Source organism: Nansenia antarctica, assembly GCF_963989245.1.
Source record: "Nansenia antarctica genome assembly, chromosome: 1".
NCBI lineage: Eukaryota > Metazoa > Chordata > Actinopteri > Argentiniformes > Microstomatidae > Nansenia > Nansenia antarctica.
The window spans coordinates 37,397,590-37,418,811 of NC_137674.1; the positions used below are offsets into that span (position 1 = coordinate 37,397,590).

The window sequence follows — 21,222 nt, forward strand, 5'->3', positions numbered from 1 at the left end:
TAGTTGGTGCGCCTCAATTAGCCTGCTTCCTACACAGAAAAACTGCAAAATAGCTTTATACTGGCTTATCCTATTTTGAAAATGTAAGGATACTGGGTGGTAGAACGCACATATCTAGGAAAAGTCATGAAAGGAGGGTCCTGAAATTTGATCGAGTGCAAAGATTTGTTTTTACTCCCATGGTCAAATGACCCCACCCATGGCTGTTCTAGTGCTAGACTAGAGGATAGAGAGGCCGGCTAGAGGCCAGCTAGCAATTTCACTGGTTCAGTCCCCGCCTCAGGAGCTGCATGTGAGCTGGTGACTAGAGGGGTGCTGGCATCATATCTAGGTGCCTACCACTAATTGCACTTAGGCCCGATCCCAATTCACCCCTAGCCCTTCGTTTTCACCCCTATGGCTCGATTTGCGCGTTCACGTTTAGGGCGAGGGCTGTCTCAATTCATATTTCGTCGAGGGCTAGGGGTAAGGGGGAGGGCTAACTATCCCTTCGTTTCGAGGGATTTCAGGACCACACTAGCTTCGAAGGGCTAACGGTACGCTACCCCTTGATACCAGGATGCATTGCGAATCATCTACAGAAATCTTATGTCGCTCTATTCAATGCGGAAATGTCATTTTACTTTCTCTGTAATTACTTATTAATAAAGATTTGAAAAATTATGATAACCATCGTATTGTCTTAGTTTAATGTCATTACAATGCATTATAGACCTTTTATTTATAACAAGCTTAACCCAAAAATCGCTTTTATGTCGGTGCTGTGTCTAACGTTACAGTAACGCAACGCTGCATGACAGTCGAGCATTTCAGAGATTACAGTCTTAAATCAATTATTACCTGTGGCGTTTGACAGCGGATGATGGTACACATATGTAAAGTTATCTATCAAACGTTCATCTGACTACATGATGCGCATTTTGACCTATTTCCACCCGCAATCTAATCCGAGCAGTTGTTATTAGGTAATATTATTAATGGGTTGTATCATTCATTTCAATGCATTATAGACCTTTTCTTTATAACAAGCACAACAACAACAAAACGTTATCATTCCGATATAAGTGTGTCTAACGTTACAAGCTGATTTGTGCATGACAGCCGCGCATTGACATATTTCCATGTCTGATGGCATATGACACGCGAAATGTAACAGTTAAGGATACGCGTAAAGGATGATGATCTATCACCGTTCGACTCTACTGAGAAATGTTTCCGCTTATTTGTCATCTCTCCTTCACGGGCAAATGTGTCCGTGTCCCCAAGAGATCCTCTTTCTACGTTTTTGACCACCACTATGATGGATTGATTTTTGGATTCTAGACGACGAATTGTTCTGAGAAAGGCGCTTGGTAACGTGATTTTTGGACAACGCTTTATGACTACTGATGGACTCGTGTGTATGTGGTGGCTGAGGATTGAGTCACAGGTATCTTTGGAGGAACATTGTGCGCTGACAGATGGTTAATACTCTGTGTTTTGGTTGGAGTCATTCATTGTCATTATTGCGATGTCCACAAAAAATACATCGCTGACGGAAGAGACTAAAAAAGGAACGTCTAACTACAGTGTGTTGATAACAAACGAAAAAAGATCCTTATAGCACACGCAACAGAAATAAACACAGCTGAAGGCATTGCGAGATGTGAGAATTCGCCGGCAACACAACGCGTCACCCGTACAGCGCCAAACCACTGTTGATGACGTAGGCGCCGTGAAGGGCTGTCCCAATTCAAAGGGCTGAGATTTGAAGGGGTAGGGCTTGTGACGTATTCGAAGGCAAGGCCTTCGAATCGAGTGACACTCGAAAACGAGCCGTAGGGGTAGAAAAGGGAATTGGGATCGGGCCTTAAATTGCTCCAGAGGCGTTGACTGGCTTCTAATTTGGCGCTCTTGTCTTGTAAATGATCACATCCGGTCTCAGAATAAAAACGGGCCTTTTTTCGTTTCTGATAAATAAAAAAAAATGGTGAATGGAATGCGCTTCCCTGAAATGTCCGTTCATCGCGTTTTGACCATGAAAAAGAAAATGTATTACACCTATTTTTTTTATTTTTAATATCCGTTTCTGGAAGCAAATTACTAAAAGATACACGGACCTAGTTGCCTTTATGACTTACAGTAAAGTCACGTTTAATTTAGTAATTTCTCTGTAGATCTGCCCCATCACAAGCGAATGTGCCTGCATTTCCGCCCCACTTTGAGCTTTTCTGAAACAAACTGTAAAACTAAATTGTCTCATCTCTGACTCCCAAAAAGAGTTTCAAATAGACACATTCAGGCAGACCGCTGGATGACAGCAATGGATGACAGCAATTATACCCATATACTGTATATACCCATGATAAATTCTCACCAATGCAATACTCCTTTCTAACAACAATGCATTCTAATTATGCGCAGCGCCATTCTGTATATGACATTTTATGACACATTTAGCCATTTTAGCCGTAGCCATAAATAATACATTTCGTACAGTATTGTATTGCCATGCAGAATTTCTTCTGGGTCCTATGGACTTTGGGCGCGGTCACGCTCTTGCATCGTAATGACACACGCTTGAGCTTTTAAAGACCAAGCGCGTGCACCGGGCGAGTTGTTGCGAGGGGGATAGACTCGGGAACGCGCGCGCAGGCAGGCTGATCACAGCAGAGTAGTCACGTCACGGATCTGCAGCGATCAAGAGATGCTGAGGTGACAGCAGGGAGAAGGAGAAAAGGGGCGATCAAAAAAATAAAAATAAATATTCCCGTATATTCACATCTATGAGTGAGAACAACAGCTGCAGACTCGAACCCACATGGATAATCCATTAGCTATGGGATTCCACTCGATGTCACAGCTTTCCATGAAGACGAGCATAAAGGATTTGTTGTAACCACACCCGCCCGGCTCCTTTTGGATCAAGGATTGGAGCAAGGTATGATGCAGCGGCCATGCAATCGGATAGCCTGCAAGCTAATGATATGATCATGTCAACACTCAGCCTGGATGCAGGAGGCCGCGTGACATGTTTTTAAAAACGAATGTTTACAATTTAGCATCACGATCAAGGTCGCGTCTTGCGGTTACAGGATGAATCCTTCTAAAAACCCAGTGTGTTCTGTCACAGCGCTAGCTAATGCGAGATGCGCTAGATAGCAGCCCGTGTTGGTACGTCGTAGGTAACCAGCTACAATCGTAAATCTGCTGTAGCAACGCTCGCTACGCAGGATCGCCGTACGACATACTCCGTATTCAGCAGCGACATACTATTTCGTGACTTTTCCACATTTTCTGACGTTACATGTATAGTTATCGAGCTAATTAGGGGCTGTCAGTATGCCTGGGTAGGTACTGCTAGTGTGACGAGCCCGCGGCGCTAGCGTCTTAGCCCAGCCCACCACACCACCACCACCACCACCACCACCACCACCACCACAGCACAGCACAGCCACTGACTGACCACCAATGCCATCGCATCAGTCACCTTTAACGGGGATCGAATGCCCATGGAATGCCGTGGCTCCTAATACTGCAGTTCGGTGCTTATGTGGAAACGTCATGCGATTCTTGTCAGTCATGTCCTCATCAAATGTCAGGGACGTATGAGATAAGACCACCTAGTTGAGAATGTATATAGTATGTATACTGACACCCAGACAATAATTATGTCCATATCCATAATTATGTCCAGAGCAGAGCCCCCCCACCCCACATGCAGGCACAGCTCCAGGACCCTAAACAGAGAGCGCACTGAACTGCCAGCCAGGGAGTCAGATGCTCCTTTCATCTCCAGAGGAGAAGGTTTCAGGCTACTGGGCCAGGCTGGACTCTTCTTAATGAATCTGATTAAAGCAAACATGGAATGATGATTCCCTATTCTTCTAATGAGTTTATTTACCGTGTGTGTGTTTTTTTTTGTCTTAGAATAATGGGCTGTGCTACTGCTATCTTCAGTATCTGGAATGCTGTGACCGCCTGGAACTTGTGTATAGCTAGTTCTCCATGAGAAAAACACAATTATCCACTGCTGGACTCAAATGAGAGCAAAACAATCAAATAGTTGACTGGTCAACTAAACTGTGTGTGTGTGTGTGTGTGTGTGTGTGACAATGTTTGTGTTGACGTAGTGCAAGTTAGTGAATCATGGATGTCAATGGTCATGAGTCATGACTGCTTTGCTATGTAGCTGGCTGCCAGACAGTCATGCTGTTCAGAGGAACACGCAACACAAGCACAGCAGTCAGTAAATGGGAACGGCCCAATCACCAAGGAGACGAGGGTCAGAGGGCATCACTCAGATGAGATCACAGATGACATTGGGACGGGTGTCAACTTACTGTCAACGGTTTATGACTGGTTTATGCTGATGCTCATGGTGTTCGAAATGATTAGCATCTTTGGAGGAGAACAGCAGTGTTGTGTTTCTGTGTGGGACTGTGGGTAGATGAGTCACAGTTGGGTCCAGCCTCCTGGCTGAGTGCGTGGAGTGGTTCTGGGCTGTCGTCTGCTCTGCCTAGAGATGGAGAGGGAGAGGAGAAATCTGGGAAGCAGGGATGGATAGCTCCATTGTTTTATTCCTGTCCTTGCAACCAAAAATCTCACTACTTCTGGAGGAGACTAGAGCAGTAGACCAGAGACACAATGACCTTGAGTTTTCTACTTGAAACTTTACTGCAGAGTGAATTTCGTGGGGGAAGGTTCACTGATGGTTAAAGTTATTCTTTCTCACTGATTATTATCAAGAATCCACCACATCACCACAGCACTTTTTGCCTTGACTGCACTCTGTATACGGAAACTGTTCTTCTGGTTGTGAAGCATGTTCTTAAAGCAACATGACATCTGTGTGTTGTGTGTGTGCGCGTGTGCATGTGTCCGTGCGTAAGCGCGTCTCTGTGATCTCATGCCCTGCTGTAACCAATAGTGCTCTGAGGCCTTACTGCATAATGATAGATGCTCCCAGAATGCTGAGTAAATGTCTGGCGGTGTGTTTGAAGGCAGTCTGGAGGACCGTGTCAACATCATCTCCCCTCAGAGCTGATTATGTCTGACATGACTGTTGCATATTAAAGCACACCAGAGCTACTGGGGAACCTCCTCTTATTCAACTTTTATCACAAGACACATTTTGTGTCGTTCATAAAGTGCCTTGTGTCGAAATCATTTAAGCAAGATGAATATTCTTGTTCAGAGATGATGTAAGACAAGTTGCAGGGCAGAGTCTTGGAAGTGTAAGCATTCCAATGATTTGAACTGTGGATCTGTGAATCATCAAGATTAAGAATTAAACTAGCTGTTGCAGTAGAAATACAGAGAATCATAAAGTGTAGTTTGGCCCGGTTAAAGCTGTTTTATTCTTTTTAACATGAGCCGATCGTCATAAAGTCGCTCTCGCCAAAAACAAAGTGTCACTCGCCCTGTCATAGATGATCTATGACGGCAGATAAGAAAGTTCCCCGTGGCGACACTCAAGAAGTGTCGGCAGTGTCGATCAACAAAGCATAACTTAACCATGTGCGTGTGCGTACGTGCGAGACTCTGAATACGACAGTGTAGTAAAGGTATGTAGGGCTTTTCCCTCTAGCCCTGTCAGCTCTTGTGGGGAGCCAGGACGGGAGCTTGTTGTGGTGGGGCGACTGAGCAGCAGGTGTGGCAGCTGCACTAACCTAGCCAACTGTCAGCCATGCACTAGAAACTACTCCTGAACCCTAGAGGTCAACATTCATTATAGCCAGACTCTCACACACATGTTCTCTCTTTCTCTCTCTCTCTATCTCTTTCTTTCTTTCTTTCTTTCTTTCGTAGGGTTCAGCAGGTCCCAAGTCCCAGATGCCCGGTCCACTCTGAGGCTGGTTGTTTTAGGGGAAGCACAGAGAGCAGTCCACAGACGGGATGAGCGGGGTTGTGGAGCAAACTGACATCCTAACCGTTCTCGTTCTGGTCAAAGAACGATGGAAAGTGGTAAGTGTGTTACGTTTTTTCTGTCTGTTGCCCCACATATATTGTTTTGTTGTTGCCCCTAGTGCACTCATTCATCACAGTCAGCACTATCTACTGTATGCTCTTCAACTTTGGCCTCTCTCCACCAAGAGAGTTCCTATCTTCTCCATCTCACCTGTGGTGGTGGACAGTTTAGGGTCACCTCCCTTTTGTATAAAGGATGCTCAGCCGGCATTGTGAGAGAGGATCTTAAAAATAGCAGTGGTAGCTATTTCCAATGTTCTATTCTGAGTGTTAGGCAGAAGGCACAGCTCCCCCTCTCCCCTCCCCTCAGGACCCATGTCCCCGCCACTGCTGCTGCCAGTGAGGGTGCCATGTGAGGTTAGTGTTCTGGGACTGGGAGAGCGCGGCTTCACTTTCTGTGTTCTGAGGAGGTGTGTTACGCAATGCTGCTGCTGCTAATCCCCTCGACTTGAGCGGTTCAGTGCGACACGTGTGTGTGTGTGTGTGTGTGTGGGTGTGTGTGGGTGTGTGTTGTGTGTGTGTGTGTAGAAGGGGGGATGAGCATGGGGTACTAATGATAGAGAAGGAGCTTTTATGAGTGGGGGGGAAGAATGAAACAAGAAAAAGAGTACACTTGAACTACAAAGAACTACACTTGCTGGTGTGCAATCCTAGATTTCGTCACATGTTTTTTTTTACATGTAATCTCTCTGTCTGTAGGCAAAGAAAATAGGAGGTGGTGGGTTCGGGGAGATCTACGAGGCGCTGGACCTCCTGACGCGGGTCAGTGTGGCCCTGAAGGTAGAGTCTGCCCAGCAACCCAAACAGGTGCTGAAGATGGAGGTGGCCGTCCTGAAGAAGCTCCAGGGTAAGACATCTGCACAAGATGCAGTCTTCATTCATATCTAGAAATGGATTTGCAAATGTCAGTCATTTGATCACTCTCATTACTCATTTCTTATTTTAAGCATGTAGTTTTGCATGTTGCTGCCCTCTCTGGCCACACTGAAATATACAGATAACAAATATATACTGTTTTGTTAGAAATAAATATTTCTTGATGATAGATTTTTTTTTTTCAGAATAAATTTACTTCAATTAAAGGTTGAATGTTTAAAAAAAAATGTCAGTATGATATTAAGCTAATTCACCAAAAGGTGAATTTTGTATATCCCTTTTTACTCATCTTTACCAGGGGTGCCAATAATTGTGGAGGGCACTGTACATATGCTTTGTTTTCTAACTGTGGCAATTGTGTGTATTACCTTGTAAACAAACAAAATGCACACTCGTTTTTTGGAAAAAAAGCTTTATTTGAATGCTTGCAGCCTGGGTTTTTACCTCATGTCCACCATCCTGCCCCTCCTGCCCCTTCTTCCCTCAGATGACTCCTCTGTCTTTCCTCTCAGTAGAAAATCAATGGGCTGGGATCGTGTTTGCTTTCTAATGGTTGTGTGCTGGAGGATTATGGTGTTATTGCTTCCTGGGGGACGTAGGATGTAACTGGAAACCAGCTGAACTCCACCCACCATCCCCCATCCCCCACAACAACTCTTATCTCCTCCACACCCCTTTCTTAAGAAAAACTGACTGAAAGATTGACTTCTTTTAAAGCATCTAAACTATTATATATTATATATTATATTATATGTATGGAGAATGGAGAAAACCATATGTACACCCTCCAAGTTACATTTCAGGGTAAACATAACAAAAAAAAATCAGCTTCCATGGCTTACAACAGACAAAATACAACGCAAGTGAGTGTGTGTTTGAGTGTACTGGATTTGGAGTTTTAGAATGACCTGTAGAGTAGGTGTATATTGGCTTGGGAGAGTGGACACACACACACACACGCACACACACACACACACACAATATACAGTCACACGCTCATATACAGTCACAGACACTCACACACACGTATACAGTCACACACACCATCAATCAGCAGGAGGGCTGGGCTATGGGGAGAGCACTGGTCTGGAGCGTCATTAGCAATGAACTCATACTGTATCACATCCAGATTCTGTAGTGTAGTGCTTATCACGTTCGCCTCACATGTGAAAAGTCCCCAGTTTGAAACTGGGTGGAAACAATCTGTTAAAGAACTTCCTCTCTGAAATTGCAGTTATGTAACAGTCCACCTGCTTCGTCCAGCAATTTCTGAACTTCACTTTCACTTCATTCATCTTCTATGCCTAGGAGCATCTTGCATAGGGCAGTTTCCGTAGTGTAGTGGTTATCACGTTCGACTCAGAAGCAATTGCTGTTTTGAAACTAGGCGGAAACAATCTTTTAATGAGTTTCTTTCCTCTATTATATTGCATTCATGCAACAGTTCGTCCAGTCATTTCTGAACTTCACTTTCTACACGTGTAAATATGCTTTATAGAATGTGCCTCCTGAGGCGTTTTTCATCCCCTGCTTTTCTCTCTCCCAGGTAAAGACCACGTGTGTCGCTTTGTCGGATGCGGCCGCAACGATCGCTTCAACTATGTGGTGATGGAGCTCCAGGTAAGGCTGAGCCAGCCCTGTCTGTGTGTCTGTGTGTCTGTCTGTCTGTCTGTCTGTCTGTGCATTGTGTGTAGTCATGAGCTGTCAGTCCTGAGCCTTTGTCTGGGAATGAGGTATTTTGTTGACTGTGGGTTGGTCTAACTGGCGAGTGTGTGTTGATTGACAGGGACGTAACCTGGCTGACCTGAGGAGGAGCATGACCCGCGGGACGTTCACGGTCAGCACCACACTGAGACTGGGTCGGCAGATGCTGGAAGCCATCGAGAGCATCCACTCTGTGGGCTTCCTCCACCGCGACATCAAACCGGTGAGACAGGGCCCAGAGGTGCTGTGTGTGTGTGTGTGTGTGTGTGTGTGTGTGTGTGTGTGTGTGTGTGTGTGTGTATTATGTTATTTGTTAAGATATGTCTTTGAGGAGGTGGCAAAATTCCAACATACTTGGGTTGTAAATTCACTCTCCTTGTAATTAATCCTTTTTCCCCGTCCTAGTCCAACTTTGCCATGGGCCGGTTCCCCAGTACTTGCCGGACCTGTTACATGCTGGACTTTGGCCTGGCCCGCCAGTTCACCAACTCCTGCCAGGAGGTCCGACCGGTAAGTGAGATTGTGTATTGTTTAGACGCTAAGTGGGATCCCTACCCTACCGTATGAAATCTCTACTTCAATGGGGTGACACTCAGAGTCACGCCGTCCCAAGCATCCCGTTTAGCGTGTGTGCGCGCGCTCGTTTTCACACGCACTATTCTCACTAAAAGTGTATTGGTTCTACAGTCCGATCTGAAGTGTTTCTCTCTGTCTGTCTCTCTTCCTCAGCCCCGCCCAGTGGCAGGGTTCAGGGGCACGGTCCGTTATGCATCCGTCAATGCACACAAGAACAAGGTTTGTGTTCGCCTTTCACACACTTTCACTGACAGTACCATAATGATAATGGGAATGTTTTATGATACAGTTTGACCATTTGTCTTGTCTCAATATCTCTTCATTATTCAGCTGTCTTATATTTGACTCTTTGGGTTCTCCTCTTTCACTGGCTTATCCTTCAATGTTCAATTCACACTCCCTCTCGGTCTCCCTCATACACATGTTTCCTCATGCTGATCAGTAATATTGGTGCCAATTTCACAGGAGATGGGTCGGCATGACGACCTCTGGTCCCTCTTCTATATGCTGGTGGAGTTCATGGTTGGCCAGTTGCCATGGAGAAAGATCAAGGACAAAGTAAGAATCTATGAACATTCATCCTCCCTGAAAACCAATCTGCAGTCCCTTGAGTTGTGAGTGAGGGAGGGAGGGAGGGAGGGAGTGAGGGAGGGAGGGAGTGAGGGAGGGAGGGAGTGAGGGAGTGAGGGAGGGAGGGTGGGAGAGGGAGGGAGGGTGGATAGAGTGTGTTGGTGTGTGTGAGTGTGAGTGTGAGTGTGTGTCTAAAGAACAGGGCTAGGTCTGGGACACAGTGCATCCCATTCAACAAGTTTTTAGGATTAAAATGTAATTTAATTCAAAGAGGCAAATAGTTTTTGGGTATATGCTAATGTTTATGTGTGTGTGTGTGTGTGTGCCCCCCCCTCCCCCCAGGAGCATGTAGGGAAGCTGAAGGACACGTATGACCATAGGCTCATGCTCAAACACCTGCCTTCAGAGTTCAGTGTGTTTCTGGAGCACATCGCCAGCCTGGACTACTTCACTAAGCCTGACTATCAGGTGATGGGCTTGTCTTTATGTGACTGTGTGTGTGTGTGTGTGTGTGTGTGTGTGTGTGTGTGTGTGTGTGTGTGTGTGTCTCTGTGTGTGTGTGTGTGTGTGTCTCTGTGTGTGTCTCTGTGTGTGTGTGTCTCTCGGTGTGTGTCTGTGTGTCTCTATCTTTCTTATGTGCATCACAGGATCAACTGTATACATGGCCTTTTGTAGGAGCTCATGGCTTTAAATAAGCACCGTTTTACAGTTACCTCAGACAATATTAGTCACAGTCAATTTGATCTAATTGATTTGACCGGTAATGTCTGCTTTGGTGTTTAGTCAAATGATTGATTGTCTGTGGAATCGAATAGTCTATAGAATATGTAACTGCCTCTATGTAAAAAACGATATATTTAAAAATCTTTTGTCAAAATGAATAATCATTTCTAACTGTAATCCCTCCGGAGAGCTAGTTACTAATCTCTGATGTCATACAGGTCCTATATGGGTATCACAGGAAATGTGACTTGTGTTTGGTTTGTTGCAGCTGCTGATGTCAGTGTTTGACAACAGCATGAAAACCTACAACGTGGTGGAGAACGACCCGTACGACTGGGAGAGGACCGGCACGGACGGCACCCTGACCATCAGCGCCACGGCGACCACACCCCAGCACCACACCCGCCTCACGCCAGCACACATGGGGTAAGTGGATGGAAACCGAATAAGTATCACTTATCTCCTTCCCTCTCTCCTAGCACGGCGACTGCTTCCATCACTTGTTCTGATGGAGAGTCTTACTTGCGATGATTGTGATTCGATTGTTGATTCACTTACTTTAGACTAATTGACTTACTTTAGACTAAGTCGCCATAGAGGGTCTGACTAAAATTGGACTATAATGTCAATGTACATGTTGTACATCTCTCTCAACTTGGACTTTTTACTGTTTGTGTTTTACCTCAGGTTGAAGTTGTATCTCTTGTATGTTTCAGCATGGCCAATGCATCCCTGGTGCCCGGGGACCACCAGAGGGAGAACACAGACGACGTGCTGCAGGATGAGCAGCTCAGCGACGGGGAGAACAACGCTCCCCCGGAACGCCTGCCTGGATCCCCCATCATGCCCCTGCGCAACCAGGAGGCCGACGTCTGGGAGGAGCTGGACCGCAACCGCAACCGCATCAGGCCCACCGCATGGAAGGTACACGTGAACACACGCACGTACGCACGCACACACACTCACACACTATACACACTCATATTACAGGATGGTCCATCCCTTACTGCCACACCATGTTGACCCCCCTCCCACTAAGGCAGAGGAGGAACCCAGCAACAACCAGCAGGGGGGGCTCCAGAGTCCATATGCCGGGCCCAGCCTGGGCTCTCCCGTACGGGTCCACTCTGAGTTGGTGGCCTCTGACCGCGACGGCCCCCTGCTCAGGAAGCTCCGCAACATCCACAGCTTCGAACTGGAGAGGAGGCTGACCTTGGAGTCCAAGCCCAGCCCTGAGCGCTTCCAGGAGGCAAGGTGAGTCCCGCTTGCCCCCTAGTTCTAGGCCTACTCGTATAGGTATGTATACAGTGCCTTCAGGCTGCAGGACCGCCTTCACTTCAAGTATTCACCCCAGTTTCTGCACCATCCTTAATGTGAAGAATAGCTGCATCATGTTATGGGTATGCTTGTCAACTACAGGGACTAGGAAGTTTGTCAGGATCAAGAGAAAATTATAACAGTTGCTGAGTTGGTAGTGACAGCCGAATGAAATCTATTTTTCAAGTCAGGTTGGAACACAACAAAATGTGGAAAAAGTCCATATATACAGTACAGGCCAAAAGTTTGGACACGCCTTCTCATTCAATGTGTTTCCTTTATTTTCATGACTATTTACATTGTAGATTCTCACTGAAGGCATCAGAACTATGAATGAACACATGTGGAATGATGTACTTAACAAAAAAGTGTGAAATAACTCTAAATATGTCTTATATTTTAGATTCCTCAAAGTAGCCACCCTTTGCTTTTTTGTTGTTAATAAAATAAAAAAATGTTGTTGTTAATAAAATATATAATAATAATATGATATATATATATAATAACATATTATTATTAACACATATTATATTTAATATTATTATTATATATTTTATTAACAACAAAAAAGCAAAGGGTGGCTACTTTGAGGAATCTAAAATATAAGACATATTTAGAGTTATTTCACACTTTATTGTTAAATACATAATTCCTATGTGTTCATTCATAGTTTTGATGCCTTCAGTGAGAATCTACAATGTACCAAATAGTCATGAAAATAAAGGAAATGCATTGAATGAGAAGGTGTGTCCAAACTTTTGGCCTGTACTGTATATACTGTATATATATGTATGTATATGCATTCCTGGTGCCCGTCTGACTGCTGTCTGTGTCTGTCCAGCTCAGGGAAGCTGCCGGAGGGCTCCCAGCAGGAGGAGGAGCAGGTGGAGGAGGCTGCCCAGGGCCAGGCGGTGCCTGCTGGAGGAGGAGGAGGAGGGCGTGCCGCTGAGAGGGTCTGGCACTACGATGAGGAGTTCCTGTCTGGCGGCGCCTCGCCCAGGCCCCCGGGCTCCCCTGAGCAGGGTGAAGGGGCTGCCAGCAGTGGCTTCGTGGCCCTCAACCTGAGCTCCGGGAGGCAGGAGGTAGACTCCCGTGAGTGGGTGATGGTGGAGCGTCCTCCCAGTGGGGGGTCCCCGGGGGCCAAGGCCACGACCAGCCCCTCCGAGGAGGAGGAGGATGAGGATGAGGAGCTGGAGGTCCTGCAGCCTGGGGAGGAGTCGCCTGGACGGGAGAGAGGGAGCCCCAGTCCTGGGTCAGGCCAAGCCCGCGGCAGAGACACTCTGGCCCCCTACATGGGACCTCCCAGGGTGGACAGGCTGGAGCTGTGTATGGGGCCTCCAGGGACCCTGCCTCCCGTCACCCCCACCAGCCCTGCAGAGGCACTGGCAGAGGGGGCACTCACACAGGTAAGGACTTGGATTGGAACACACACACACACACACACACGCACACACGTACTGTAAAGACCTGAGCTATTCTGCATCGCACAACATATTATTCAACTCTATATGCCACACTTTTAGTGGGAAAGTTAAATCGTATTGGTTCATAATGTGCTTGCTCCTTTGCTTGTGTGCCCTTGATTAAAACAAGTGGATACTCCTCAGATAGCTGATTCCTTTTGATACCACATGATTTTATTGATGATGATGATGATGGTGGGAAGGAGAAAAGCCATGGTTTGAAAGAGAGGTTTGATTTGCCCTTGATATCATTCCTATTTTGCTCATATTTACAAGCTTTTAATTTGCAAATGTATTATGTGTTATGTCATCTTGATTTTGCTTCAGTTTCGCTCACACAACAAAGAGATTGCCCACACCTCAACCACAGTATTACTTAATTGAATGTGAGGACTCATGATTTTTTGATCCATACCCTAGTACCGCCCCACCTATCATGATGATGACTCAAGATGACTTAAGCTTGTTTTGGAGAGCAATTATTACGGGGAATGAATGTCCTGTTCCCAGAATTCCTCCCACCTCAAGCCCCACCCTCCCAAAGCTCTGAATATACCTATGTTAGTTACACTCCTCCCTCACCCCAACTCTTCTATCTACCTCTCACTCTGATTCCCCTTACCTCCTCACCCCCCCAATCCCTACTCCTTTTAATGGCCCTCCCCTCTCTTCTCTCTTCCCCTTTCTCACCCCCTCCACCCTCCGCCACCATCCGGCCCGGTGCATTGCTTTTACACATCTACCTCCCCCTCACCATCTCTATCTATCCACCCTCCCTCCTCTCGTCCTCCCCTCTTCCGTCCTCCCTCCCCCTCTCTTAGCTCCCCACCTCTCCTCAGTCCCTGCCCGGGGAGGTGTTGGCCCGGACGTCCAGCCCCCTGCTCCTGCGTTCCCCCAGCCCACACACCCTCCTGACCACCCTGTCGGACCCCCTGCACCAGCGCGACCCCCCAGGGATGCGGCGCAGCCAGTCCGACCACCACCACCACCACCACCACCACCAGCAGCAGCAGCACTTCCGCCCCTCCTCCTCCTCCTGCCACGCCTCCCTGCCACCACCTCCTCCTCCTCACCTCCCCCGCACCGCCACCCGCTCGCCCGGCCACAGGAAACTGCCCGCTATCCCAGCGGGCGCCGCCAACAACAAGTTCCCCTCTGTCATACGCATCACACGCGCCCAGCTCCAGCAGGTGAATGCCCAAAGCGTCCCCCTTATCCCCCCTCCCCTCCTCCTCCCTAGAGCCTCCAATCCGTCTCCTCCTCCTCTCTCTCTCTATAACACACTACCACTCACAACCCAAAGCAACTACCATTTTTTGTGGTTTGATTTGGTTATTATTTTTGCTTCCGTTTTTTGTTTTCTTTTGTGCATTTGGTTGTTGTTGTTGTTGTCGTCGTCGTCGGGTAGTTCTCTCCAGAATCCTCTCCAGAGGCTCATTGTGTGGTGTTGTGAAGGACGGGGCATGCTCAGAGGCGTCCAGCTGTCTAGCCTCGTCTGCTGATTGGAGTCGGATTGTGGCAGCAGCATGTGTGTTTGGAATGTGAAGTCATGCCGACAGGTTGCGTGGTGACTTTTGTTATGAGGTTATTGTTATGATTGTTATGATTGCCTTCTGTCTTTTGTCCTCTTTTTTTTTTTTTCATGACTCATCCTTTTCTCTTTTTTGTGGTCCTCTGCTTGGTTGTCTGAAAGTTTTCTGAACGTTTTCTGCTGGTTTGCTACTTACTTACAGCTAACTGACTAACGTTGACATGGCGCTCGTGTGTTTTGTGGTGATGATGGTGGTTGCTATGGCATGTTATGGTGAAACTAATTTAATGTTTTCTCATTAACCTATGACAACTCAGCAAGTCCTGATCATGTGTCCACTACTCAAGATCATTTCTCAAGGACTATATAGCCAATGGAATTATTGAACAACGTTTTTTTCATCAACCCCATCTCTCTCTGTCTCTGTCTGTCTCTCTCAATCCCCCCTTCTCTCTCTCTCTCCCCCTCTCTCTCCCTCTCTGTGCAGTTGACAGCGCAGCGGTCCCAGTCAGCCTCTGACAGTGCTCCACAGTGCCTCCTGCTGGAGAAGCGCGATACCGACGCTCAGCCTCTGGACTTCCCTGCTGACATCCACTCCCCCCAGGAGTGCGCGGCGCTCACCCAGCCTGGCAGCCCCATGGACCCCCTGGCCGACACGCTGGTCAACGGAGACAGCCACCACGCGAAAGCCCAGAGCCCTGTGCCAAGCCGAGTGTCCTCCCCTCACTCCCCCCGCTCCCCCCGCAGCCCCGTGTTAGTCAACGGCCACCTCTCACCCCCCGTGAACGGCCAGTGGGACGGAGGCACCGGGGCGTTCCCTGAGCTGAAAGACCCTGAGAGGGAGGCCGGCCCCCCCGGCTGTCACATCTCTGCCGGGCCCCAGCAGCAGCACGCCCAGCAGGGCGAGAGAGACCGGGGGGACGGGAGCCAGGGCACCGCCGAGCCTGACGGCCCAGCCACCGACTCCAGCCCCTCCGCGCCGCCGCCGCCTCCCCGTAAGGACCCCTCCCGCAGGCTGAGCCGCATCCCCGTGCTGGAGCCCACCAGCCTCCTGGACCCCCCGCCCCCGGGCTCTGCCAAGGAGAAGCTGCTCCTGAAGAAGGCCCACCACCACCAGCAGGGCCCGGCCCCCTCGCCCAGCGCCTCGCCCAGCCTCTCGGCGGACAGGCGCATCGTGGCCTCTCTCCCGCGGGACCAGGTGTCCTCCGCCTCCGACCGCTCCCAGGACGACGAGTCCCTCCTGGGCTCCCGCTCGGACCGCCAAGGGGACGACGGGGGGCCCTCCCTCTCCTCCTCCTCCAGCCCGCTGTCCCGCAAGAGCAGGATCCCACGCCTGGTCAACCCCACACCCGCTCCCCCCGAGCAGCACGCAGCCCAGTACATCCCACGCCCGCCCCCGGGAAAACCACCCAGTCGCCCAACAGTGGAGGGCAGGTTAGTGGCCTAACAAATTATTTCTTTATTTAATTTCCTTTCTTTCTATATGTAGCTGTTGTACTCTTGTTCTGCCTTGTTTCAATGTATTTCCCTATTCCCTGACCCCCCCCCCCCCCCTCATAATCCCTCCACCCAAGGCTTAGGCGCTACCGGATCCGGGCGGGCAGCACGAGCGACTCGGACCTCCTGACCTGTCTGGCCCAGCTGATGCATGGCGGTTCGGCCCGTGGCTCCCCCCACCACGGACGGTCGTCGGCGCAGCACGCCAGCTCCAGGATGGGCCTCTGCAGCCTCACCAGCTCCCCCAACCACCACCACCACCACCGCAGCTCCAGCGCCTCGCCCCGCAGTTCCTCCTCCCTGCAGCGCTCCGTCAGCTCCTCGCCCTCCCGCCATGAACACCGGGGGGGGAGCGGAGGGGGCTGCCTCGGCCGCAGCCGCTCCCCGCCGAGCTTCTCCGGCTCCCCGCCTCCCCGCCGCTCCTACCCCCACCACGGGGAGACTTGCTGCGGCCGGCAGGCCCGCACGGGCCCCTTCCACTCCCCCAGGGGGAAAGGCTGCAGCCGCGAGGGCAAGTGCTCCAGCAAGCTGAGCAGATAGTCGCCCTCCCAGGCATGGAGCTAGCTCTGGGGGGGGGGTCAGCGTTGCCACAGCAGAGGAGAGGAAGACCACAATCATGACCTCAGGATGAAGACCTGAGTCTTTGTTGCCAGAGAATAGTTCATCTTTGCCCCGGTCAACTTTCCCCACACTCGTGTCCCCCTCTCACTTTCTCCTTTAATTCCTTCCATTTTCACATTGTTTCGTCTCTAAATAATATATAGTATGCCCAATTATATAATAATAACCTTGTCTGAGAGTAAGTGTAAGAGAGGGTACTTTATGGGTGTTTTATTTTATTTTATTATCAAGTCATGGTATTAACTAGCACTAAGTAAACACATTTTGAATCCCATAAAGTACAGTATTACACTTAAGAATAATGCCAGTGGCCATGTTTATCAAGCCTGGAAGACTATACTCAGTGGGCCCGTATTGTCAGTCCTGCAGACACTCACCCAGCCCTGATGAAATATACGTTGATTATGAGTGCTTATTTAATAATTTTAATAATTTAATTTAATAATTTTGCCATTTAGCAGACGCTTTTATCCAAAGCGACTTACAATTACGAATTACAGGGACATTCCCCCTGGAGTAACTGAGGGCTAAGTGCCTTACTCAAGGGCACACTAGTAGTGGTGTGGCTTCAGGCGGGATTTGAACTCACAACCTTCCGATCACTAGTCCAACTCACTATCCACTAGACCACCACCACTATTTATTAATAGCTAATGGAATATTTGGTCAATGCACCCAACTTATTTTTCCTTTGCCCCGACTTGGGGAATGCCGTGTATAGGTGTACACATTTGCATTAAGCCCTGAAGAATTTACACTAGTATTTATTAAGCTATTTATTTCAGTGTTATTTATGCCTGACAGGCTAGGATGCTAACAGGTTCTCCCCCCCTCCCACCTTCTGTTATCAGATGTACAGTATGGTGCTCTTTATTTCAACGTAACCTAAAGCGATCAATGAAAGTGATCACTCCGAGTGATACTTCCTTAATACAATCATGTTAAGTGTATGTGCTCTCACACACACACACACACACACACACACACACACACACACACACACACACACACACACACACACACACACACACATGTGCCTACTGTGTTCATCTGGGGGGGAAGTCCAAATGTATATGTATGATTGAAAATAGGATTGCACATTTTGGGGAATATTCAGAGGTGGAAACTTTCTGTCGGAATTAACAGGAATATATGGAAATTAATATTAATACCATTTAAATGTAATGTTTTTTGCATTGGATATATTTACCATATCATATGGAGACAGAAACATACACATTGTACCTTATCATAAGTAGATATAATTGCAAATGATTAAATCCTTCCAATAGAAAAAATTTAATAGTTACAAATTGATGATTTGTTATTAAATTAGTAATAATTTAATTAGTTGACTCTTCACATGGGATGATTTCACTGAACAACAAAAGAAAGGGAATATTAAATGATCCCCAATGATCCATCCTAACCCTAACTTACCAGAAAGCATGTAGTCCTTGGCTCTGACAGTGTAGTAGCGTGAGTAATCTCATTAGTGTGCAATAATTTGAAAATCAGCTGTACATGATGGAAGAGTGCATTGCAATTCAATTGAATTGGGATAGTTTAACCAAAATATTCCACAAGACCTAGAATTGCCTTATACGTATCTCACAAAAAGGTTCACTGTTATAAGCTAACTTTTTTGATGAATTTAAGCAAAATTCCCCAAATACTCTGGCTTAACTTCCCATAGAACATTTCTGGAAAAATTCAGACCCTTTGCAAACCTAATTGAAAAGGATGGCTCAGCTGACCATATTCTAATGATACTTATTCCTGCTCCTTAAAAACTAGTAGTAAATACAAAGTAACACTAAGTTTAATTATTATTGAAGTATAAACACATACCTTTGTCTTAATTTGTGCCTTGGCACGTTTCGGCAGCTTTTAGGTTCACTACAGTGTGTTTCTGATTTACTGACAGATGGAGCCAAAAAATACTCTTTATTTGTGCCACTTGTAAAGACTGTATTCACTTGAAGGAAGTGAGAATGTTTTTTGTTTTTTTCATGCAGAAAGTATTTGAGAGGTTAATATTGATGAAAGAGTTTTATTTAATAATTAAAGGGAATGTTTTAGTGTAATAGTAGATTTTCTGACCTGTTTGAAGTTGATGACAGGTAAATCTCACGTAAGGCTTTGAACAAATATGAAACGTCGGAACGATTTTTAAAATGTCATTATGATGTATGCCATATGAATATCATACCAAAATCGATGTTTCAGGCCTCCAAAGGACAACAACTCAATTGATAAATAATTTACTGCGCAAGAGAATGTTTTGTTAATGTAATGTTTGTGCACTATTAACTTGTTGAGAACCATATACACACATTTATTTATTTAATGAACATGAACTTTGACTATTCAGAAACTCCTCACCCAATCCCTCCACACCCTCTCCCCACTCCTCTGCTTGTAAAATACTGTAATATAACTCCTGCTTCTAGTACTACTAGCCTACTCTTTGCATGCGCTACAGAGAAAAGAGAAAAACTAAACAATCAATCAAGTAAAAGCAGCATACCAGTTCCCATAATGCATTAACTATCCTGTGATTGTAATCTGAAAGGGATTTCTTTCATGCTCGATGTATTATTTGTTGGAATGTATACTTTGTTTCATTTGTCCCTTCCTCTCCATAATTGCCATCCCCCCCTTCAATCTATCTTCCCACAGGACTTACTGCAGCTATCTCATTTTCAGCACTCAAAGCTCATACCCAAGGATTACAGTGGGTTTCCAAAAAAAAGGATAATGATGATTGGCTTGATATCACGTGACACAAGCATAGTATAGTTATCATCCGCAGAAGGAAATGCTTGAAGTATTTGCATTATATAACCATTACACAATTGTGAAAGCTCTGCTGTAATGCCACCACAAGTATGCTGAGAGATGGACATCTTATGTGAAGTCGGTGGATTTGGCCTTGCACGTGGTGCATTTCTCGGGTATCCGCTTATAATGTCTCACAGAGCAGCTATGACTCGTCCTAAGGCAGACAGTGTTCAGTCAGTCAGTCGCCTTAATGTCCCCTCTCTTCCCTGTGTGTAAAGGGATGACTGAACCGTGTCTGTGTTGGAGATCATTCCACTGTCCACCCTGCTGTCAGGTGTCTGTCTCCGTCCTGGACAGGCGTGAGGCCTGCCATGCCTGAACCCTAACAAGCTGCAGATTGTGTCCGTTTGGATCTCAAGCATGAATTTTGTCGTTTGGATCTCGGATTAGATAGCCTTGATTTGATGGGTCGTTTGGAACAGCTTTGGTATTTTATTGGCCCGACCAAATTGTCCATTGATTGGACAGAATGTGTGACTTCATTCTTGGTAGCCATTTACCATTTGAGCTGGGTTTGAAATCAGAACAGAGGTCGGAAGTGTTCCGGGTTTAATTCTGGAGTGTATGATAAGGGTATGTTTCTACATCAGAGGATGCTTGCGGATTTCCATATATCACAACAATCAGTATTGAGCTTCTTTTTAAATCCTATACTTGGTACTTCAGGCCAACTAGCATCAAATGTCTTTGGTCAAAACTTTTAATAATATATACCTGTAAAAAGTTTAAAGTATTTATTTAAAAGACCATCTTGATAAATCATAACTTATTTCGCTAACATGCTTCAATGAAAGGGAGGGGTTAAGAGACTAAACCGTGCTGCTGATTTTTAGAAAAGATAATCAATCCCTTCTACTTATATTGTCTTTATTATCATTGCACACAGTGGTATCGTATACTTTTCTGAAGAGATGATGATTTGTCACTCATTGTGTGGCCTGGTGATTGTAAACGTGTCCTAACATGCCTGTATCTATGATCATGGCCACAGATACTGTGTTGGGACTCAGTCTCTAGAGCCTACCGATCAAATACATGTACATACAAAATTCACTGTAAAGGTTAGGGTTATGTTCTAATGTGACACTTCTCCAACACACGTCTTCGCCCTCAGTGTCTGTACATTGGTTGATGAGGTGTTTTTGGACCAGTGTCCACAATCTGACAAGTGACCTGGTCAGGTTTAAAAAGAAAAACATGATTGATGCCCTTATGACTTACATTTTAGAGATTTCTTTAATGGTTCATGTTTTAGTCATGTGTTGCAATGTAACGGTTTTGAAATGTAAATGTACAGTCACAAGGAAAGAATGTAACAAGAGGAGGTTCTACATTGTACATAACTGTAATTATTTATGTTTATTTTATCATTTGTACCATACCAATGCCTTGTACAGTGTTTTTTTTTCTGTTCGTTTAAAATTATTTTGTATTTTATTTTTATAAACTGGTTATAAATAAAATACTCATTCAGCATGCAGAAAAAATAATCCAGTTTGTTCATTTCTTCAGTATACCACAGCCCAGAGCTCAAGGTTTTGTACGGTAATG

At 46.5% G+C, this 21,222-nt stretch overlaps 1 protein-coding gene across 1 annotated transcript; it reads left to right on the forward strand.

The window, feature by feature from the left end:
- Window positions 1-5,877: 5,877 nt before the first annotated feature.
- Window positions 5,878-16,746, forward strand: ttbk2a (tau tubulin kinase 2a; the record flags this gene model as incomplete). The annotated part of the gene is made up of 15 exons (XM_080550440.1): window positions 5,878-5,946; window positions 6,649-6,796; window positions 8,372-8,445; window positions 8,612-8,752; window positions 8,935-9,039; window positions 9,259-9,324; window positions 9,571-9,663; window positions 10,018-10,143; window positions 10,667-10,824; window positions 11,115-11,328; window positions 11,438-11,652; window positions 12,557-13,121; window positions 14,000-14,368; window positions 15,197-16,143; window positions 16,284-16,746. The coding sequence occupies 15 exons, from the start codon at window positions 5,878-5,880 to the stop codon at window positions 16,744-16,746; spliced, it is 3,753 nt and encodes a 1,250-aa protein (XP_080406566.1).
- Window positions 16,747-21,222: the final 4,476 nt, after the last annotated feature.